The sequence below is a fragment of the Thunnus albacares genome, chromosome 2 (genome assembly GCF_914725855.1).
Source record: "Thunnus albacares chromosome 2, fThuAlb1.1, whole genome shotgun sequence".
Classification (NCBI taxonomy): Eukaryota; Metazoa; Chordata; class Actinopteri; order Scombriformes; family Scombridae; genus Thunnus; species Thunnus albacares.
Window position 1 is genome coordinate 32,802,586 of NC_058107.1, and position 22,056 is coordinate 32,824,641.

Sequence of the window (22,056 nt, forward strand, 5' to 3'; positions counted from 1 at the left end):
CATAGAATTCAAGAAAATAAAAATAAGCTAAAATAGAATAAGACAGATAAAACAGGAGGATAAAAAGCTCCAAATTTACACAGTAAAATACATCGACAAACAGGAAAGTCTTCTGTTTTGATTTAAAGAACTGAGAGTTGGAGCAGACCTCCAGTTTTCCTGGGAATTCGTTATGGAACAAAGGTTGATGTGATAAGCCATCCAAATCCTTACTCATTTCACATTATGATCAATTCAGTTCATAGATGACTTTAATAATAACAACACTCCCTAAATAAATGGTATTTGCTGTGTGATAAAGCATCAAGGCAACTTTTCGTAAAGGTTAATCTTTTATTTCATGAGTGTTTTTTAGAGATGGAGTCTGTTTCAGGTGAAGTGTTCCACCTCTACCATGAATTAACGTGTTGTTTTCATTGTTTTCATTCAAAACTCATCGTGTCTGTTGAGGAAACTAGTTCAGTATTGGTTAAAAAGTATTCTTATGTTCTTTTTACACTCTTTCTTTCTGTCCCGCTGTTATCTTTCTTCGCGTCAAGTAGCTCGTCCTCTCTCTGAACCAAACACCCATTTGCTGTTTTTAACGACTTCCTGAAGCTCTTGAAGTTTTACTGTATCTTGACCGGGAGCCTCTTTGTTGTCATTCTCGGAGAATGGAAACTGCTCAAGTGTCTGTCAGCGTTGAAGGACACACCTTTCAGAGATTGAGTGTGTGTGGTTTGTGTTTGATAGTGTTTTTCCATGTATACATGTGAGTAAGTGGTTGCTTTTTGTCTTCTCAGCTGTTTTGTTGACTCTCTTTCCAATCTTGTTAATCATATAATATTTGTTCTTAATCTTGAGTGTTTGTTTCATACATTAGGCTGATAGAGCGACTTCCTCAGGCTTGTTTTAAAAAGTTTAATCTTTTGTCATACTGTGGCTGACTTTGTCATGTGACCGGCTCTATCTATGCGACTTTCTCTTTTTTATTTTCCTACCATATCCTTGTCACTTCCCCCATGGGAATAAATTAGACTTGTAAATTTGGGAATAAAGTGGCGTGTGGACAGCTTTTGAACGCTGTCATTGAGGACGACAGGCTGCTAACAGGAGGGCGTGGGGGGGAACAGAAAAAGAGATGGATTTCCTTCTGGAGGTGGTTTGTGCCTCTTCGCTACTGTCATACCCCAAAACAGACCCCAACTTCCTCCCCCACACACACACACACCTTTTTATCTCCCCTTCTCTCAGTGGAACAAATCATTTAGCTGCCACTCTAATGGGATTAGTCCGCACTCTCTGCCTCCCTCCCTCCCTCCCTCCCTTCCTCCTCTCTCTTGTCTTCTTTCTTTTCTTTCACATACTCGAGTCCATCCTTCGGTTCCCCCTCTTTTTGGGGCTCTGCTTCTGGAAAAAAAAAAAAAAAACACAAGTGGCTCATCTCGATGAAAAGGTTTAGAGAGGGAAAATAGTGAATTAATGAGGGGTAAATAGAGGATTACAGAGCTTCAGTCACCTTATTTCACCTCTTGTTGTTTACTGAATTAGTTGCTAAAAATGTCTGTTGCTGCCATCTTTATAGATAAGATGATCTTTCCTTCCTCTGAATACCACAATGCGTTTTTTTTTTTTTTGTACTCAAAGTCCGATGGACTCTTAATCGCTGCGGTTTGGTTGCTTTATCAACACAAGGCGTCCCAGCCAGTGAGCAGGGATAACAGCTAGTCCTACCCCCCCCCCCCCACCCCCCACACCCTCAGATTAGCATGCTTGATATCCCTGATGACAAATGACATTGAAGCCAGTTAATCAGGCCTAACCACTGATGTCACCACATTAAGCAGTGCAGTCCTGTCCCCGCCATGATAAACAATGAGGCCAGCTGAGAGCACACTGAGAGGATCACAAAAGCCAGCAAGCGTCAGGGCCAGCTGGGGACGAGGTGCTCAACAGATGGACATGAATATGTTTTACATTACATTTAAATTAGATTCTTTTTTTTTTTTTTTTTCTCCTGAGGTTTTTGCCTTAAATAAAAGCAAAAGTGGCAAATGAAGTAATCATATGAAGGATAAAGGTCCGGGAGCATCAGAAAGTGGCACAGCAAAGTTAATCTGCACGTCTTCATAATAAAGCTGTGCTAGAAGCTTGACAGTGTTGCCGATTTGGCGACTTTCTTGCTAGATTTAGTTTATTTTTGTAACGGCAAATATAGTGACTTTTTGGGCAGACCTGAACTCCTCTCCTTGAAGAGTGACTGTGGCTTTCTGACTGACTTTGTTCAGTGAGCGGGACAAAACAGCAGCACATACAGTTGACCAATCATCCGTCAGACAGAGATGTGAATAAGATGTGAATGTACGTACCTATCGACAAATCACTGATCCCCAATGCTTAATCTGGGAACTCCTTCTCCTTTTTGTTTTTATTCTAAATTAATAGACTGTATTTCTATACTGCGCCATAGACTCACCTTTTGTGTTTTGTTTTCAGGATAGTAAAGAATTTCATCAAGCAAAGAGTTATTGAAGAGGGAGAAAAATGCTCTCCGTCCTACCTGCCTCCCTTTTAATCATCAGTTCGCTTTTGTTGCTAACAGGGCAGTAAGGTCACAGAGTTTATTTTGGAAAAAAAAGTGTGTTTGCACTTCGCTCCTCCCTCATAACTGTGTGCAAACCATTCCTCTTTTGTTCAGTTTATACTCCGATAGAAGAGGGTTTAATAAAAGGACGGTGCAACACAGCTAATAAGCTACGATGGCGTGCCAATATTTGGCCTCAATGGTTCAGGTCAACACTGTCAAGACGGCTTCACCAAAGTTTCATTTGATGCAAAACTTTTGCACAGATTTATATCACCCTGCAGTAATTCAATTTAAAGGAAACGATTTCGCCACAAATATCAGAAATCTTTTTATTATCAAAAAAGCTCATAGATTTATCCGACTAAATCCGACTATCTTCATTTCATAGAACTCTGTTTCTGTTTAAAACATAAAAAAACATGGACATATCTCAGTTGATGTATTGAGACGAGAGTATTGGCTGGCTTTTTAGTATCTGTATCTGCTCTGCTTGTGATTTAGGATCGCTTTAATGTGCTTGGTTTAAATCCGCTCGTCTTATATCCAAGTTCTTCTGTCACCTGTTGGTCACACAATCAGTCGCTGCCTTCTGTGTTTGCCTCTAAGTGATGACATTTATCATGAGATTTTAATCAGCTGAAGGTCAACGGCTCTCACAAGGAAAGCGGTTTAATGGTTCAGATAAAACATTCAGTGGAAAACATCTTATCTTTCGGAGGCTCAGGTTCTGGTTGAAAGCCTCTGATGCTGGCAGGTGTCGTTCCCGCTCCCCCAGTGATGCTCGTCCGTCTTTGTCTCCAGGACTTGGACCATGGCACAGCTGGGCCTGCTGCCCCTAGAGATAAAAAAAAAAAAAAAAAACGGGCTCTTGAGGGACTGTTGATTGATTTTCATAGAGTCCTCCATTTAAAAACAGCCTGGTTCTACATTCAAAATGAGCCAATAGCTATTATGTGATTTGCAGAAGTTAAGTTATAATGTGTCAGTCATGGTCACTTTTCCTTTTCACACAGGAGATTGGTGTCATTTCTTTATTTTTGATGTGAAAATAAAGGGTTTAAAGAGGCAAGATTGGGACAAAAGGGAGGAAAAGCCCCTTGCTGAAGTGCTTTTGAACAACACACTGAATTAGTGCCACCTCCAGGAAGGCTGCTGCTCTGTAGATGAACCTAGAGAGAGAGTCTCTCTGTTTGAGTTTCTCTTTGTCACAGATGCTTCATTCAGGTCAGTTTGAGAAAAGGATGTGGAAACAAGTTAACTAAGAAACAAATCGGCAGAATTAAAAGTAGATTGTGTGTGTGGGACTATTGCCAAAGTTACTGTGACCCTGAAACTGTCTTGTCTTCCACCGTACAGCCTCTGTAGTTTCTTTTATATCCTTTCCACAGAACCAACAATTGTAGATAGAAGTGTCAGGAAAAATTGAGAAAAAAGGCAATTATTTAGATAATCATTGAAGTAATTTTTCAAGCAAAAATGCCAACAGTTCCAGATTCTGAATTATGAGTATTTGCTGCTTTTCTTTGTTTTATGTGACAATAACGGAATATCTTTGGCTTTTTGAGTGTTTGTTGGACAAAACAAGCAATTTGATATCATCATCTTTGGCTGTAGGAAATTATGAAGAGCATTTTTCACAATTTCACATCATTGTACAGACCAAACAATTAAGAAAATAGTCCTACTATGCAGACACGCAAATGTAGTAACAGAACAAAGTCTATTTCTGCATTAGTTTTTGAGTAAAGCCAGTAAATTAAGTCACAATCACATGTATCAATACAAAAATATCAAATGTCAGTCAAAAAGGCCATAAAAACGACCAAAGGATGTGCAGTGATACACGTCTTTGATCTTTGCATGCTTCAGCTGTAAGACGTACACCTGATGGATGCTGACACATAATTAGTGGCAGGATGTCGGGTTGCGTGCTTGCGTGACAACTTGCTGCAAAAGAACGTGTGTTTCCCCCCCCATTTAAATGGCTTCCCCTCCCATCATGTCCTTTCATCATTATGGCTCCCGGGGCCAACTAAACTGCATCTCCATACATCGGTATACACCCTCCCCACCTCCACCGCCTCGCCTTCACCCTGGCGGTAATCCAGCGCAGCGTGGCCCATTACTCATTACATCGTAATTGGTCCAACAGTTCAAGTGTTTGGGGTGGACTGAACAAATAAAATAGTCTAATCAAGACAGACAAGTGTTGTCCAGCTCCGAAAACATTCCTGACATAGTTATGAGCGCAACCAGCAGGCTGCCGGTGTTACCAACATGTAACTGTTAATAACTGCTGTCACCAAATACCACTGAATCACAGAATGTGTTTAAAGGTGAAAATGTAGAGCTGGACTTAACTTCACTTTGCAGCAGTCCATTGACTTTTCTAAATTTCTATATAAACCAGTAGTTTCTTCTTCAAGGTGTCTGTTGTTGGCGTTCAAGCTCGGTTTTATGTTGGGTTGTCCTGAATACCATTTTTTGGGGGGGGGCTTTGAAGCTTCAGCAGCAATTATTCAAATTTATTCAAGGCCTCGCTGCAGAGAGGGGCTGCCCTAACCTGTTAACATGTTCACCGAAATTAATTCAAATAAATTACAGCCTTAGACTGAAAACTGTATTGCTCGCATGTACAAGTCGTGCTAACATTAGCCATAGCCTAATCAAAAAAGATTTTAAAGCGTGGCGTCACGTATACAACTGAAAAAACTATTTACATTTTTCAGGTGATTTGACAAACTGGTTGCAGAGTTGTGATGTGTCAGGTTCTTTAACACATCTGGCGTTCTGAAGTTAATCCAGATGCTTGACGACTTTTTGGAAGTCCTGCCTAAGCTGTAGTCACATGTTCTATGACGTTGCATTGGGCGCGCAATGTTTCGCAACGACACAAGAGGTTGAAAATGGAAAAATATACCGTTTATAACCGAATACTGGTTTTGCCGTTGGAATACCATGGCGTGGAACAAAGCTTTGAAGCATTCAGGTCAGCCCTACTTCTCTACGTCTGTGGGTAGAGTTTAGTGAAAGAGGTCCCTCTCCCTCCGTCAGGCTGTCATCAGTTTAATTAGCTTGTTCTTCATTGTCTGGCTGCTTTCAGAGGAGAAGGGGCAGCACAGGACGCGGCGCTGGATCTCATTGGTCCGTCTCCCAAAGGTCAGCGGAGTGGGTTCGCTTGGCACAAAAGCAAACATGGGAGCACTTAAGATGGGGAATTTCTCCCACAATGCCTCTTTTGAATGAGCTGACAACACAAGTGAAACCTTTTGGGAGTGACAGTCTCTGACTGGAGCTACTGACTTCATCTGGAGGGTTCACGTTTATGACACACAGTTGTTGTTGTTGTTGTTGTTTTTTTAATCATGACGACAAAGTGAAAAGGCAGATTAACTCTTTTTCTGGCAAAGTTTGATTTATTCTCATCAGTCTATCAAAGTACCAAGTAGATCACTGCACATTTACTACTGTTGAGTAATATAAACGCTTCCTTTGCTCAGTAGCCACTAAATGCATCTATGTTTCTCTTAGTCCACATGTGTGTGTTAAGTGTGTTATAGTTTTATTAAAATGAAGTCAATTTTCTGGGTTTGCTGAACTCGTGTATGATCATTATTTAACTGATGCACTTGTGTATTTGAAGCAAACAGTTCTGCAGATGAAGTGCTGGTCCAGTGTGTAGAGAAGCTGCTGAAAGCAGTACGCCTACTTCACTAGAATTTGATGTTTGCAGAGGCTTTTGCAACCAAAAATAAAAGCTGCATTGTGGTTTAGGGCTGCCACTGAGGATTATTTTCATTATCGATTAATTTGTGATAATTTTCTCGATAAACCGCTTAATTGTTCGGTTTATAAAATGTCAGAAAACGGTAAAAAAAAAAAAAAGGTTCATCGCATTGTTTTGTCCCAACAAAAAGTCCACAAGCCAAAGATATTCAGGTTACTGTCATAAAAGACTAAAGAAAGTAAAGAAAATATTCATATTTGAGAAGCTAATTTTGGCTGAATTGGCCAGAATCAAACCAGGGACGCTGCTATCATATAGTGTAATTCTGTGTTTTACCTCGAAATTGTGGATGCGGAGGATAAAATGATTGTTGTAGTGATAATAATTATAAACTGCTGTTCTTTTGTGGACTAAGAATGGCAGTTAATACTTTATATTATTTTTCATCAGCCAATGTGAAGCATGTTGCACCAGAACCATCTTCCATCCTGCTCATCTTTGTTTTTTTTTTTTTTAAATAACTTGCATTTCCACTTTACATGTGAAACTACAGAGTCATTGTGTGACTAGTTTGCATGGTGCCTCTCGGCGCTCCCCCCCCCCACGCATGAGGCGGTGGGTTGCGTTCATCAGCCGACGGCCCCCCCCCCGCCTCCGCCTTAGTGACTCCACTAGAGAGCTAAACAAATAAGTGGCTCCAGCCTGTCCTTGGTCAAGTGCAGGCCGGACAGAGGAGAGCATGTATGGGGGAGGGGGCAGAGAGGGCGGTGTAGAGGGAGGATGACAGAGCCTGAATCAGGAAGAGGGAGGATAAAGACACAGGGGTAGCAGCCTGCTCCGGTAGGCTACAGAGTGGACGCTTCAGTGTAGAGTGAACAAGTGATTCAGGCGGCGGAGGATGACGATGGAGAGAGGCAACGCTAAAGGAACCAAAGAGACGAAACGAGGTCTTGAGGATGTTTGAGGAAGTTTGTGACTCTGCTGCTGCTGTTTGGGAACCAGCTCAAAGTTCAACTGTGTTGGTAAGAGAAGCTGCTAAAATCACAGAGTGACTTTGTTGAGACCCATTGAAAGATTTTTGGCTCTTTGAAGGTGCAAAAAAAAAACAGGAAGTTCAGAAGGTTTAGATAATGTTCAGTCACATGTTAAAGACAGCAGAATTGTTGGTTGTTGGACTTAAAAACTAGAGCAATTTGCAATAATTTATGTTTATTTAAAGAACTGCTTAGAGACTTATTCATAACTAAAACATGAGTTGCTAGCCGTCTATATGTTCTTACAAACATGTTCAGTTAAAGTTTTTATGACAACCACATGTTGACCGGAGCTGAGGCGTCTCTTCCCTCTAGGGGGCAGTGTTGTCAACGAAAGCGGTTGCTGCGTTTAGTGGACATGAAAGGGGAAGAGTTGTGTGTCCTGTGCAGAGCAGATGAAGTCTTAAATCACTGCTCAGGGCAGCTTCATGTTGTAGTGAGGTAAAAAGGCTGATTAATGATATACCATACAGTCTCTGGTGTGAATGGTAAAGTTATTGGTCCCTTTTTATATTCAGGTATTTGAAGAACAGCGAGTGAGGAACATGAAAACGATCCTTGGATGTCTGAGGATTGATTGTTTACCTAAATGAATCAATCTTTATTATATGAAACACCACAGTAATATACATTATAAGAACAATCACACCTGTTTTGTTCTTTGCAAACAAATTAAGCATTATCACCTTTTCCTTTATGCAACTTGGCAATATGTTGGTGTAACGTTTAAGAGAAGGTACCCAGAAACCGCTTATTGGCTCCTTATCTGCAGGCAAAAAAAAAAAAACACATCTCAGGGCAATAAATCTCAGGTGAAGCATAAGTGCTGGAGAGCATCTGCCAGATTTTTATCCCACCAGCCTCCACAGCCAGCACAATAAATCTTATGTCATAACCCGATCTTCAAAGAACTCACGCAAAGACACTTAGAGGTGAGAGAGGTGTTTTTAATATATAAACATTTTATACGTTTTAGTTTCAGTCGTTCCTCGCTGAGGAAAGAAAGCAGAAGATCCCGTCAAACCTGCAGATTTGTCTTTCCGTTAGCATGTGACAGAGTTTAATCAGCGTCTTATGAGGGGACACTGAACCTCTGGAGAGCAGCAGTCAAGATAAATGTTGGAACAAGATAAAGCACATTCCTAAAACAGAGGCACAGCAGTCAAAGACGCCGTTCTACAATGTGGGTCTTCTCTCCGGAGCTGAAACGATTAGCCACGGACAGAAAATGATTCTGCAACAATTTTTGACGGTAGATTAATCATCCGAGTCGTTTCTCAAGCAAAAATTACAAACATTCTCTGGTTTCAGCTTCTCAAAATGTGAAGATTTGATGCTTCTGTAATAAAAAGAAACTCAATATGTTTGAGTTTTAGACTGTTGGTGAGACGAAACAAGCGATTCAGCTATAAGAAATTGTTTTCTGATTACAAATCCTTAAATACTGTAGATTTAGGGCTGCAACAATAAATTTATAGGTTATTTTCTTTATTAATTAGTCAATCGTTTGGTCTATAAAATGCATAAAATTTCATTCTTCACTGTTTAGTTGCAGCCCTCTCTACTTTCAAAAAGCTGCTTCCTTGTGGGGGGACTTAAGTAACTTCTCTGTTCCTGGAAGAACTTAATTTTTGGAGCAAACAAAGCTTTCTGTTTGTTTTTGTTTGCTGGGTGTTACTCGCTGTCTTTGCTACTTGAAGGTAGAAGAAGAAGGTTCTGAATTTCTCTGTACAGCTCTTATATGAGTTTATATATTTACCTGCATTCTCTTCTGTGAATACAACTCACCTGTATGTACAGCACCAGTCAAAAGTTTGGACACATCTTCCCATTCACATTTATTAGAAAGTGTGTCCAAACCTTCGACTGGTACTATATACTGGAGAGTGTTTTTGGTAATGTTGTCCTTTTTTCTACAGTGTAAGTACAGACTTGAACCTGCTCTGCTCTGTAAGAAATGAACAACTTTAACCTACTTTTACCTTCACTCAGACATTCAGCTTTTGAGTCCTAATTACCGTAGTATATGTAACAAACGCTCTGCAAAAAAAAAAAAAAAAAAAACATTTGCAAAACATTTGAAGTCCCACCTGTTTCCAAGAGTACAAAATGCTGCACTGGAAAAGTGATTCAGTCACATCTAGATGCATGTGTCTCACAGATGGTCCAGTCTGACTTAATTGTAAATCCTTCCTTCCTGAAGTCATTTTATGCTCAAATACTCTGATCCTGAAGTTTGTTCCTATTGTGAAATGATAAGGATCCATTTTCAAACCTCTATTTCCACATGCATGCTGTACAGGTTTTCAGAGAGAGTGAGAGAGAGAGAGAGAGATAAAAACGAGAGGCGAAACGTCAAATATCTACAACCAAGAAGTCCGGTTGCCCTCGATTCACCCCCTTCCTCGGACAACCGCGACCTGGACGACTGAGAATCTTTACAGACGAGAGAGAAACGGTCAGATAGAGGAATGAATGATAGCTAGGGAACATAATGACGGGAGTGTATGTATAATTTTCTTTGGTTTCTATAATTACAGTCTTAATTGAGCAAGAGCTTGCTGTTTTCAAATGCTATGTTTATCCTGGTGCACGAGGCCTGCGGCTGCACCAGGGGAAGAATAGCAGGGAGTTGACAGTGATAGCACCAGAAATAACTTGATGTGTGATTATACAGCAACATGACCGACTGACGGTGGACCTGTTCTGCTCTCTCTGTGTACAGAGATGGGTTGCTGTGCTGTTTTTGGTTTCTTTGTGATGTTTGAGCACTTCAGGTCAAGATTTGGAGAGCAGTTGATTTATTAATCAGCAGTTTTTTAGTTCATTTTAGTTTTCTGACAGAGGCTGGCTTCCTGGACGTGTTTGTAAAGGTACAGTGAGTTTTTTTTCAACATTTTTAGTGCAGAATATGAATTTTTGGTGCAGATACAGGTCCTCTCCTTTGGGATTAGAGCAGTATTGTTTATGCACATCGCTGTTTGATGCAGTTTAAAGACAAGAATAAGAGTAGAATCACTCATCTGGACAATGACAGTGGTATGTTTACTGTTTCAAGTGTAGGGAAACAGCAACTGATATATGTACAAGGTGTGTCTAAGCTGATTTGTCAATAGCCTCGGTAAGACTGACAGTTTTCATCTAGTTAAAAATTAATTTGTCTAATACTTTAGTTTATGACCAAATACCTGCAAAACTAAAGACATTCCCATCAACTTCAGCTGTTTGTAGTTTTAAGTAGGAGTGCAACGGATCACAGAATTCACGGTTCAGATCGTATCACGGTTTTGAGTCACAGATCGGATCGTTTTTCAGATTAGGAAAAAAAAAGAAGACAAATATAACTTTCCTTTCTATTTATGCTATAAAACACTAAAAGCAAAGAACTTTTGCTTGTTGTCTTAACAAGATGTCCAATGTTTAAATAAAATCTTAAAATACATAAAATATTTGATACTCAATTGTTGAATTAAAGTGCGATATGAGTCATGAAATCTTCCTCCTTTAAACATGGTAGTGAATGAAACAATAGTCTTAACTTGATAACTTACAAACATGAACACACGTCTTGTCCTGCAGCATTCATTCAAGTGAAAAGTGCACCGCTAACGTCGGTTAGCAGCTAGATAGCTAATTAGCACATTAAACAGCATGTAAACATACCTGCAGATGTGACCAGTTAGATGCTGGTTTGCTCTTCAAAATCCCTGTTAGCGACACGCCGTCTGTCCATGACTTGTTCTTACAGCAGTTTGTTTACTTTGTCTCCAATGAGACATTAAATGTTGCAGTTAATCCGCGGTTCACACGCGTGCCAAACCATGAGGGGGGGGCGACCCGTATGGATCACGGATCAACTACGTTCCATTACACCACTAGTTCTATTTACACTGTTCAGACGGTGAACATTGTAAAACATTATACCTGCTAAAATCAGCATCTTAGAGTTATCGGTAACACTTTAATATAAGTCACACTTATTTAGCCTTCATAAGCAGTAAACAGAGATACGTGTTAATGTGCTTGTCAACATCTATAACTCATTCTGTGAGCACACATACGTGGGGGCTGGTATATAAACAGATAAAGAGACAATTTAGTAAAACACAGTTGTAATAATATAAAATGTCTTCATATGAGAAGTTATCATTGCTGGCAAATACTTATATCTGTTTACAACTACATTATAGTTTTATAGAACAATTAACTAAATGTTTGTTTAAAGCTGTTTACAGTGTTATCACTGTTAGCATGTTAGCATGTTGGCGTTAGCATTTCGTTTCAAGCATGATGTGCCTCAGTACAGCCTCACAGAGCCGCTGGTGTGGCTGCAGACTCTACATTGTCCTTAAATAATCCTCTTTTTCATGAGTCTCCTCCAACTTTGAGAGTTTTATATTAATCTAAATTATGTTACGCTGAAGAAAAAGCTTCCTCATCCTCCCTAGCATGCAATATTTTGACTTTTAACCCATTAAATGAAGCCGGAAGCCTTTTCTTGCTCTCCTCTTTGACCTTGTGACTCCTCCAGCGAGAACGCCACCCTTCCCAACAGTGGAGCCATAAAGTAGAAGACAAAATCCTTTCAGCTGACTTTTCATTCCTGTAAGTTACTCCCTCCTTGCGGGGATAATTGAAAGGCTTTGAGGAAGGCTTTCCAGAGGCGAACTCAGCAGGCTCACACAGGACATCAAAGGGAAACAAACAGTCGGACAGCACAGGCCGGGGTCAGTACCGCGGCTGACGCTGCCAAACGGTAGTGAACGTCAGCGTCGAGGCGTCTGGCCTCCTCACCCCGGCCCGCGTCTTCTCTACAGTAGGCGCAGCAGCTTCTCCTCCAAAGCTTCAAAGGCATTTCCTAATGAGGGCCAGATGCAGAGCTGAGACGACAAGTAGCCGCTGCTTGTTCTGCAATTATGCTGACACACACCAAACTCACATGCACACGAAGCACATGTCAGCCTCAGAAACACTTAATATTAGATGTAGCTGAAAGCAGTTTTACGTTCCTCTTTTCTTAAAAAGATGCTCCCAGAAAAGACACCTGTGCACAATCATGTCCATCAGCCACACAGAGAGAAAACGCTCTTTATGCTGCTGCACACAAAGTTTCATGTTTTCATGCTACAGAGCCTTTTCTGATGCTCCGAATAAAAATACCCCAGTTCCTCTCGAGGCTTTTTCCCTCCATTAAATCTTTAGCCTCAGCTTTTATTAGGGGAAAAACACCCTGTTGAATATTCAGCACAGCGTGTTTGCAACCTTTTACAGGCTTCTCTTAACTTTTCATGCTGTTTACTGGTGACACTCGAGTTACAAAACCTGAGCTCTAAAGTGTGTTGTTTCACAGTGGAAAATGTGAACTGTCGCACCACATCCTGCCAAGACTTAAGTGCCTTTTTCTGGTTGGTCAGTTTATATGGCAAACAAGCAGGTCTAGACACGTTACATGACAGTAAACCTGCATGAAAGCGTTGAAGATGACAATTCTGATAGTTTGACACAATACCGGAATATCGTTTTTTTTTTGTTTTTTTTACTTTATGCTGATATGATTTTTAAGAAACGTTATTGAACTTTTGCAACTTTCAACTGTTTTTCCACGCAATATTTCCAAAACAAACAGCAACTTTAAACTCTTGATGACATGCATACTTCTCTTACTCTTAATTGTGTCTCTATCTAAATTTAGGTAATAAATAACATCGACTTTCAGGTGCAGCTGTGAACTTTGCACAGAATCTCTTCTCATAATATGGTTTGATGCTGAAATTTGAAATAAATGACAATGATCCATATAAAGGGGAGAAGCATTTTATTTAACGCGTGGTAATCCAGTGTTTTATTTCAAAAATACTTTGAACATTGTGTATTTTAGAGTTACTACCTCTATATTTTTAAGTTTTTGTTTTGACCAAATGACAGCACGTTGCACAACACTGTTATTGAGCTTATAATATAGGCACTTAATACAATACAATTACTTTAGGGGAGTAAAACAAAAAAACATTTCATAGTATGTAATTTCACAGGATGGAAAAACACGACAGAATTATAGATGAACTGGTAACAGATCACCACAAGTATTTGATAAGTACTCTGATTGATAAGTAATTCATAATGTTGTATTATTGACGTGTGCACGCATTAGTCACACAAACTATTAAATGATAGATGCAAATTATTCATTTGTGTGAATAATTTCATAATTTGTGCATGCTAGATCGTGCTCTCAAAGGTACCATGTGGAGCTTCTTATCACTAGTAGCAGTATGGAACAATGATTTTAAGAAGGCGTCCCAGTTTTGGTTCAAAAAAACGATGGTGAGACGATGCACACAGCTGCCAGCAGGTTTCGTGCAGTTTCACTGAACTACAGGGGGCGATAGTGAGACAACAATTTGGCAGCAAAGGCAGTGAAGAAGACTGCTCGGCAAGTAAGCATGGATGTAAAGAAATCAGGTTTTTAAAATGTTTAAAAGTCGTTTTTTTTTTTTACGAGGAAGGAAATTCACTCAACGTGTTTCTTAGATTTAACGGATACACGCAACAACTTTTGTTCGTTTACATGAAAACTTCACGCAGCACCTTTTTAAATTATTCAGTTTGCCTCCTTCATTCACCCATAATCACATGTACACCTTCCCGTGTGATTTTGCATTAATTTTTGAATCCATCTCTTGCTATAAAGTGCTCTACAACCTTCAGCTAACTTTTTATGAACTATGCATTTATTATTTTTGAAGGAATTATTTAATTGGCTGCAGATTACAGAGGAATTCAATTTGAGACAAAAATGTTCCTCCCTCGTCAACTCCCTTATTAATCATGACTGCGTTCGATAATATTTGTTTGTCTTGCATGACATATAATAAATAATTGAGCCTCCTGTCTTCTGAACACACCTCCCTGTGAAGAGGAACTTGACCTGACTGTAAATCAGTAGACGTACACCTGTCATACCACTGCAGGCTGAAGGCTATATATACGTCTTTCATATTTATGTAACAACTGAGGAGGAACAAAACAAGTTGTTCTGGTTTGTGTCGGCTGATGACGTTGCCCTGTGTTTTTCTTTTATTATTCTATTCTTCACTCTTGTTAGACTCGTGAGCCCTTCAGATCAGATCAGACGACTTACAATTCTGTTTCTGTTCATTATGGAGTGAATTATGGTGAGTCGTAAGTTCTTTGTCTTTGTTTAAACTGAATGAAAAGATCAGTTTGTAAAACTCTGGATTTCTCTTAAAGGGCCAGAGAACCAACTCTTTTCTAAATTGAATAATTCCTTCATGATACCAGACATTAAAATACAGAAAATAATCAGAGTTATTGAGTAATACGATGCCACACTTGACATGAACAACTACAAGGTTCAAGGTTTTTGCTTCTGGCAGTTTTGTCAGCAAGTTTAGGTCGACTGTGATTTAGTTGAAGACATATTTGACGGTTTGTTTTCAACTATTCTACAAACTACTTCAGTACGTTCATGCTGTTGACTGTAGTACTCAAATCCTGCTTTAATAACCTAAATATTCATTTTAAACTGTTTTCTTTCTTAAATGTACTAACGTAAAGGGACTGAGTGTTTTCATCAAGGCAACTTATTCTTTTATTGTGATTGACTTACTATGACGTCAGACTTTTACTTTACTTTTTGAGTAACAAGTGTGACTAAAATAAACAAAAGGTTATTTCTTCTTTTCCTTTTCCAAATATTAAATCATAAATACTCCAGAAAAGTGTCTTCTGCCACACTAACAGTAGTAAACATGGGCAGAGATGCACTGGAGAACTTTAGCCAAAGCTTTGTTCCGCTAAAATGCTGCCGACCGTCATGTATTTAGAGATTTAACTTCTTGGTCTTAGTCCACATAGCGACTGCAAATAAATGCAGATCAGGCTTTTGATGCTTATAGCTGATAAAAAATGTTAGTATTTAGTGACTAGTTATCTATATTTTGTTGGACCTTCAGTCCAAAACTCTAAAATATCAAATCAGAAATGATATAAAACACCAAAAAGCAGCAAATCTTCACATGTACCAACTGAGGAATATTTGGGATTTTCGGTTGATTAAACTAAATCAGGCAGCTAATTTTCACACTCATTCGTTGTGCTCATGTTATTGATTAAGAGTATGATTAAGACTTTGTGATCAGTATCCAAAGATACTGTTAAACGTTTGATATAAATCAACACAAGTGCACGACACATTTTCACTGTTTTGTAATCTTGCTGCTCAAAACATCTCCTGATAAACCAGTTAAACACGTCTTGTTATGTTTAAAACTCATCACTGGTAGTTCTTAGTGAGGTCTCTTCAGTTCAGTTAACCGCCTGTCTTCACCTTCAGCGGCCGAAGTGAGACGCCGCTTCGTTGGTTAATGTGTAACCCCATTTATGGAAAGGCTTTCCATTACGCTCTATTGTCTGGCTCAGTGGCTGCTTCTCAGCCGTGAGCTGAAGGTCAGCGCGGGCTGAAGAGTGACCGCCCCGGTTGTCAACTCGCCATGCGCTTCACCTGGAGGCCCAGCGTAGGGGTCGGTTCTACCCCAAACGGCCTAAAGTCCTGTTTCCTCTTATAGTACACAGATCGTTTGGCTGTCATCTGAGGAAGTTGTCTAATCTTAGCTGTGAAACCTATCCCTCTCACTCAGAGGACGGCTGGGGTATAGGCTCGTTGTCGGGAGGCTTGCGGACTCAGTCGTGTTTTCTACCTGCGACCTGTAGGAGGAAGTTAGAATGAGAGTTACAGGTAAGCTTGCATGAGCAGATCTCAGTGTTGTGGCTTTGAGGACAGTTAACACGGAACAAGCCAAGATATATTTATACTTGTTGGTGGTCAGAGTGTTTATGCATCAGAGATCCTGCAGCATTTTTCAGTTGAGCCAGACATGTCGACACCTCGTTTTCCCTTTTTAAACCTCATATTATCTTGAACATAAATACTGGAAAAACATGGTTTAATACATTTTAGAAGCAATTCCTCAAACATCTGTAGGTTAAAAGCTCCAGAAATTTAATGTGATTAGCCTTAAATGCATTTTTTTAACTAGGAATTGGTGCATTGAAGTCTTAAAAAAAAGTTTACCTTCAAATGAGTTCACCTGGTTTTACAGAGTTATTATGCAACAGGTTAAATGTCTTCTGGCTTCTCTCAGTTGTAAATTACTGTATGAGAAGTGAGAGTGAGTCCCTCAATATGTTGATCATTAACTTAATGTCATATTGCTATGTTGAAGGAAGGAGAAAGATGGAAGAAAAAAGTGCAGAATAGTCCTTTAAAAAGGTGCAGAGCAGTGTGAGTGTTGTGTATGTTTGTTAAAATTCAAACATGACACACACAACTCTTCTCCAGTTCACCACGACTTCTTCATTAAAGGTTTTCGACTACTTTTCCTTTAAGGAGGTGTTCGGCTTTCTTATACTCAGTCCAAAGATCAGTCATGTGACTTGTTGATCATCATAGATACTGTACAAAACAATAAAATGTGCAACATGTACTTGTAACAGATATAGCAATTTGCAAGAGAAATAGAAACGTCCATAAATACAAAACACATTTTTCAGAATATTCTTTAACAAATATAATCTTTCATCTTAAAAACACTAAAATATTTCAAATGTGTGACGCTCTCTGAAGGCCGAGTACAAAATCATGATGTTTTTATTCTTCCTTCATCTGCTACAAATGTGCTTTTTAAACTGAACAAGTTTGGTTGTTTATAACGAGGATGACAGACGGTTTATCTGAGGATTTCCTGCTCCTTCCTTCAGGTGTGCATTCTCGCAGCTCATGGAAGAAGACACTTGGGAGATGTTTGGTCAGTCCGATGTGTTGTTTTTTTTTGTTTTTTTTTAAATCCATAGTTTATTTGCATGGAGTTGGCAAGAAGAGCTCGTCTTTTTGGGGTGAATTGCTCGCTTTTTTTTTCTTTTTAAAAATCTGGATATAAACATTAAGAGAGCAGCACTTTGTGTCCTTTCAGTCCCGTCTGTGTCTTTATTTCTCTCTGTCTCGCTCCGCATTTATTGTTGTGATGGTTGTCAGTTATATTCAGACTCTCTGACTTTGAGAGTAGTAGGATAGTAGTCACAGTAATGTGGAGTTTAGACAGATTTTACAAAAATCTACAAAGATTTCTTTGACTGGAGACACAAAGATGCTGTTCTCTTTGCAAATCATATTTGTTGGTTTAATTATAATCACCAAGAGCATATATGAGCATTTTCAAGACAGTAAGTAGCATCTCTCACTGCTGATTGTATAAGATTAATGTCAGTTTTTTAAATAAAAAAAATCCTTCAACATTTTCTATAAATCTTATTATTTCCCACTGCTTCTTTAGTAAAAGTCTCTTTTTTTTTACCCTTTTATTTCACCTCTTCCACAAGCCGTCAACAAAAACCTTCCATGGGTACTTCTGCTGTGGAAGAGCAGCCTTCTCTTCCTGTTTTGTACTCTAAAGCAGCAGATTTTTCAGCCAATGACCTGATTTCACATGTGAAATACAGTTTAGAGGCTGTTCTCTTTACTGGAAGGATACTGGTACATCAAAATGAATATTGCTGTAATTGTTAGTTCACTCTCTGCAGCTCATTTTCAATATGAGGGAGAGTCGCTCAGAGGCTGAGGAACATGATTACGATCTATTTGGAGGTTGGAAGGGTTCAGCGTGCGTCGTTTATATCTCTCCTCTGTATCAGATCTATAATTGTTTCGGCGACGGATGACGGGAGGTCAAGATTTAGACGCATCACCTTAACGGCATCGCTGCGCTGCTTTATTTGGGTGCGGACTGTAAACAAGGATTTGCATGCGCTGCAGAGGAGTGGAAGCTCATCTGCAAAGTAACTACTGATAGAGTGACCTTTCAGATGTTCCCTCTGGCTCATTATCTGGCCTCAGGTCCGCTATTGGTCTGCCTCTCAGATAGGGTTGGGTGATATGACGATAGGTATGCAATTTTTCAACAGGTGGAGATGTTGCAGTAGTGTTTCTACTGAGGTAGTTTCCCCTTTGTGATTTTCTGTTATTTATATACAGTTATAACGTTGGATGTCTATGTCAAATATGGTCAAATGTCCAAAACTTGACGTGAATTTATGTCAAAATGCTCCTTTCTGTCTGCTCTGAACGCTTTGCATTTGCAATGTTACCTCTACTTCCACCTTGTGATGATGTCAGATTGTTTGCACAGGCCCATAAACAGCCGTCTGTTCTGTAGTCTTTGTTGCTATGGTTGTTCCACAGGTTGTTCATGTTCGCATATGTTGGATCAGATTCTGGCTCGAACATGTACGGATATATTTGAGAAGTTTCCATTTCATGAGGGGAAAAAGAAGTGAAATACTACTACTACTGTTTGTTTACATGGCCTCCTACGCTACTAGAAGTCTGCTGAGGGGCAGTGTCCTGAAGCTGACCAATCAGAACAGAGTGAGCTCATCGGGAGGGGGCGGGCCTTAAAGAGACAGGAGCTAAAACAGCCTGTTTCAGACGGAGGCTGAACTGAGGGGCTGCATAAAGAGCCAGTATCAAATAAATAAGGATTTTTTTTTTAACTGTTAATCATGCAAAGATATTCCAGTAGAGCCCCAGAATATAAATATAGACATGAAAATGTGCATGATACGTCCCCTTTAAATATCCCTTTTTGTCTAGTAGACCGTTGTGAGCAATGTAAATCAATGAGCAGCACTACTTATGACTTACAGATCTGGTGCGTCAACATGATGATGTACCTTGACTTGAGAGTTACTGGATTAGCTGAAAGCAGACATTCATATCCATTGTATCTACACCAAGTTTTGTTTATTAAGTACACCTAGCTAAAACTAATGCAGTCCAATAATACAAAAACACTCATTCAGTTTTTAGAAAGGTGTGATTCACCTCAGTGGTCATTTGAGGCTGCAGTTTGTGGTGCTGTTTCTAATATTTAGACTCCGCTTGTTGATGAATGAAGGTAGAATTTATCGCAGGGATGTTGTGTTATAGACTGCATTAGGTGTACCTAATAAACTAAAACCCCTCAGACCATAATGACTAACAAAACCACATCTCCCTGTTTGAGAGGACTTAATTTAGTTCACAATATCCTCATTAGATGCTTCCAGTAATACGGTAAACAGAAAAATAGGGAGAACGTGCAAATGAAGCTAATTTTACACCAGATTCCTGCTAAGTTAATTGAAAGCAATAAACAGTTTAAGTACAGTGTTTTCACAGCAGAATGACTTCTTCAATCTTACTGATATTTAATGAATAAAATGTGACCAGCAGTGAAATTGAAGCCTGTCATATTTTCCCCCCCGAGGACCCTTAAGGACCTTCTTTAAGTCACAAGGGGGGCTTTGATCCCACTTTGGGAACCAGTGATCATCCGAGGTCAGTAGTGTTGCTATAACAGGGTTGGTAAATAGAGTCCGAGGTCATCAGTGTGTTAAAAATGGCCTGGCTGAAAAGACTTTGTGAAACTGTCACTCAACCTTCGTCTGCATCTTTGCTCCTCCAGATGCTCATTTAAAATCTGGACCTCTCTGTGGCCCATGATTTTTTTTCTTTCTTTATAAGAAGAGAATAGCTCTTTTGTTCCTGCTCATAATGAATCCATTGATAATGACCAGAACAGTGCACACAGGGACCTCTATGTTCATAAATGTCAGATGCAAACACACCTGTGAAAAAGCTAGAGGTCGGCGCTGTCGATCACATGAAGTGGGCTTCAGCTTTCACAGAGAAGGGCCTTTTGTGTAACGGAACATAAAATACCCGTCAAACAGAGACCTCTGATCGCCTCGGTCAAACTTTGGAAAAGTTTTTTTTTTTTTTTTTCAATATTTCTCCGTTCTAGTTTACACCGTAACCTTTGTGTGCGTCCTGCAAACATAATGTTCTGTGTAACCAATGACGACTTGGACAAACCAGTTGTCAAATAATCAGTGTGATTGACAAGATTATTGATATAAGTTGAATTTGTGATGGAGAAATTGTTTTGTTTTATTTTAAGATTTGTCCTGTTGGTTATTGGAACAGTAACAATGATTAGAGCTGAAGCAATTATGCTATAAATTGATAAATTCATTGATGGCATCTATTCTGATGATTAATAATTTCAGTCATTTGTCAAGTAAAAAGATGACTGGAATATTAAATTATTGTACTATATTTTTCACTATTGTTTTGACATTTCTTAAAATAAAGCATCAGTCGATTAATTGGGAAAATAATCCGCAAATTAATCAATAATGAAAAGAAGTTAAGTTGCAGCCTTAATAACATACTTGCATGGCTCTCGCAAGCTTTAGCTTGTTGCTCCTTACGTCTCTGCATGGACTGTTTATGACTTACCTGATATGTGATTAAATGTTCCCTGTGTTTTGTCTCAGTTTGCAGGTTGCATGGTAATCTGGACTTGATGCATGGCAGTTGCATGACCCCCAGTAGGTCTTGTTGTGGGACTGAGAGCACACAGCTGCAGCCATGGCTCAAACCATGCACGTGAATGGCAATGGCCCAGGTAACCAACTCATTTATTAACCAACACATTTCATCATATCAGGTTAGAGGAAATTAGTCCTTTCTCTGTCTATATATGAATTTATATACTTATTTTTGGCTTATTTCCAGAGTTAAATCACCACATCATCATCATCATCATCATCGTCATGTAGTCAGTAGGATGGAGGTGTTTAAAGTTGGTCACACAAATATAATAAAATTAGTTTCACCTAGCACACAGTTGGTAAATACTGCATGTACCCATACTTGTCAAGTGATTCCTGACTACCTCATGAACAATCTGTGCGCATGCTGGCTAAATAAAAACTTAGCTGGATAAAGATACAATAGGGCTAAATGTAGATTAGGTGTCCAGTTTCAGGCTTATGTCAGGCATGTATATTTAACTGCTCAGCTCCTGCATTACATCTATTTCTATCACTGCGAGTGAAAGCTACTCATTCTTGCTTTAAAATCTAGAAAAAGATCATTTGCAAAACTTAATTCTTAATTTACCAGGAGTTAGGGTCGGGTTATATGGCCCAAAAAAAATCTTGAGTTTTCATCAGCTTTGGAACAATTGAGTTTTAGCAAGATTTATAAAAGACATGCACCACCTGCAAGGCTGTCAGCATTACACATAAAATACAAGCTATCCCATACAGGTGTTGACTGTCAGTACCAGATGCTTCAACTAAGTAGAGCTCAGGCATCCAGTTAAGTTAGTTTTAACACAGATAGAGCAAAAAAAAAAGTCAGCTGACGAACGGATCTTCTGTTTGTTTCTTGGAAAAACAATTCAGTCAACTCTCAGAGCTTCAGTTCTTGTAATCAGAGATGATACGTCACCAACAAACACAAACTGAGAGCAGAGATCAGTGTGTAGAGTCATTTTTAGTCCCTCTCGTTAAATTTGCTACGAGGTTACCAGAGCAGCTAGCAGCTAGCCGTCTGCAGCAAGTGTAACATGTAGTAAAACTCATCAGGTCACAGTTTACAGGACTGCTGTGACTCAAAACGTCTAATGTAGCCGCTATCATCTACGTTACTTTTTGACTAAAAATGACCTTTTTGTGCATATTGTAGTTACTCGATTTCCCCAATTTAGACATTTTACACACAAGTGCAAAAACAAAAATTCAGATTAATCAAATTAATTCATTTTATCACCTATCAGGAGTCCTACCAGGAGATCTTCAATGAATTTACAGGCACTGGCACA

The 22,056-nt window shown here is 39.3% G+C and overlaps 1 protein-coding gene across 5 annotated transcripts in view; it reads left to right on the forward strand.

Annotated features, from left to right (window-relative positions):
• The window catches only part of kank1a (KN motif and ankyrin repeat domains 1a), a 68,794-nt gene that overhangs the window by 20,411 nt on the left and 26,327 nt on the right, over positions 1 to 22,056 (forward strand). For 2 of the 5 annotated variants that reach the window (XM_044331323.1, XM_044331332.1), the window contains one exon: positions 20,723 to 20,853. In XM_044331323.1, the coding sequence (XP_044187258.1) occupies positions 20,817 to 20,853 (37 nt within the window). In that variant the 5' untranslated portion in view covers positions 20,723 to 20,816. Of the gene's footprint in view, positions 1 to 15,750; positions 16,086 to 17,107; positions 17,155 to 20,722; positions 20,854 to 22,056 lie in introns of those variants that run through there. The other 3 variants (XM_044331316.1, XM_044331315.1, XM_044331340.1) reach the window with 3 other exon arrangements.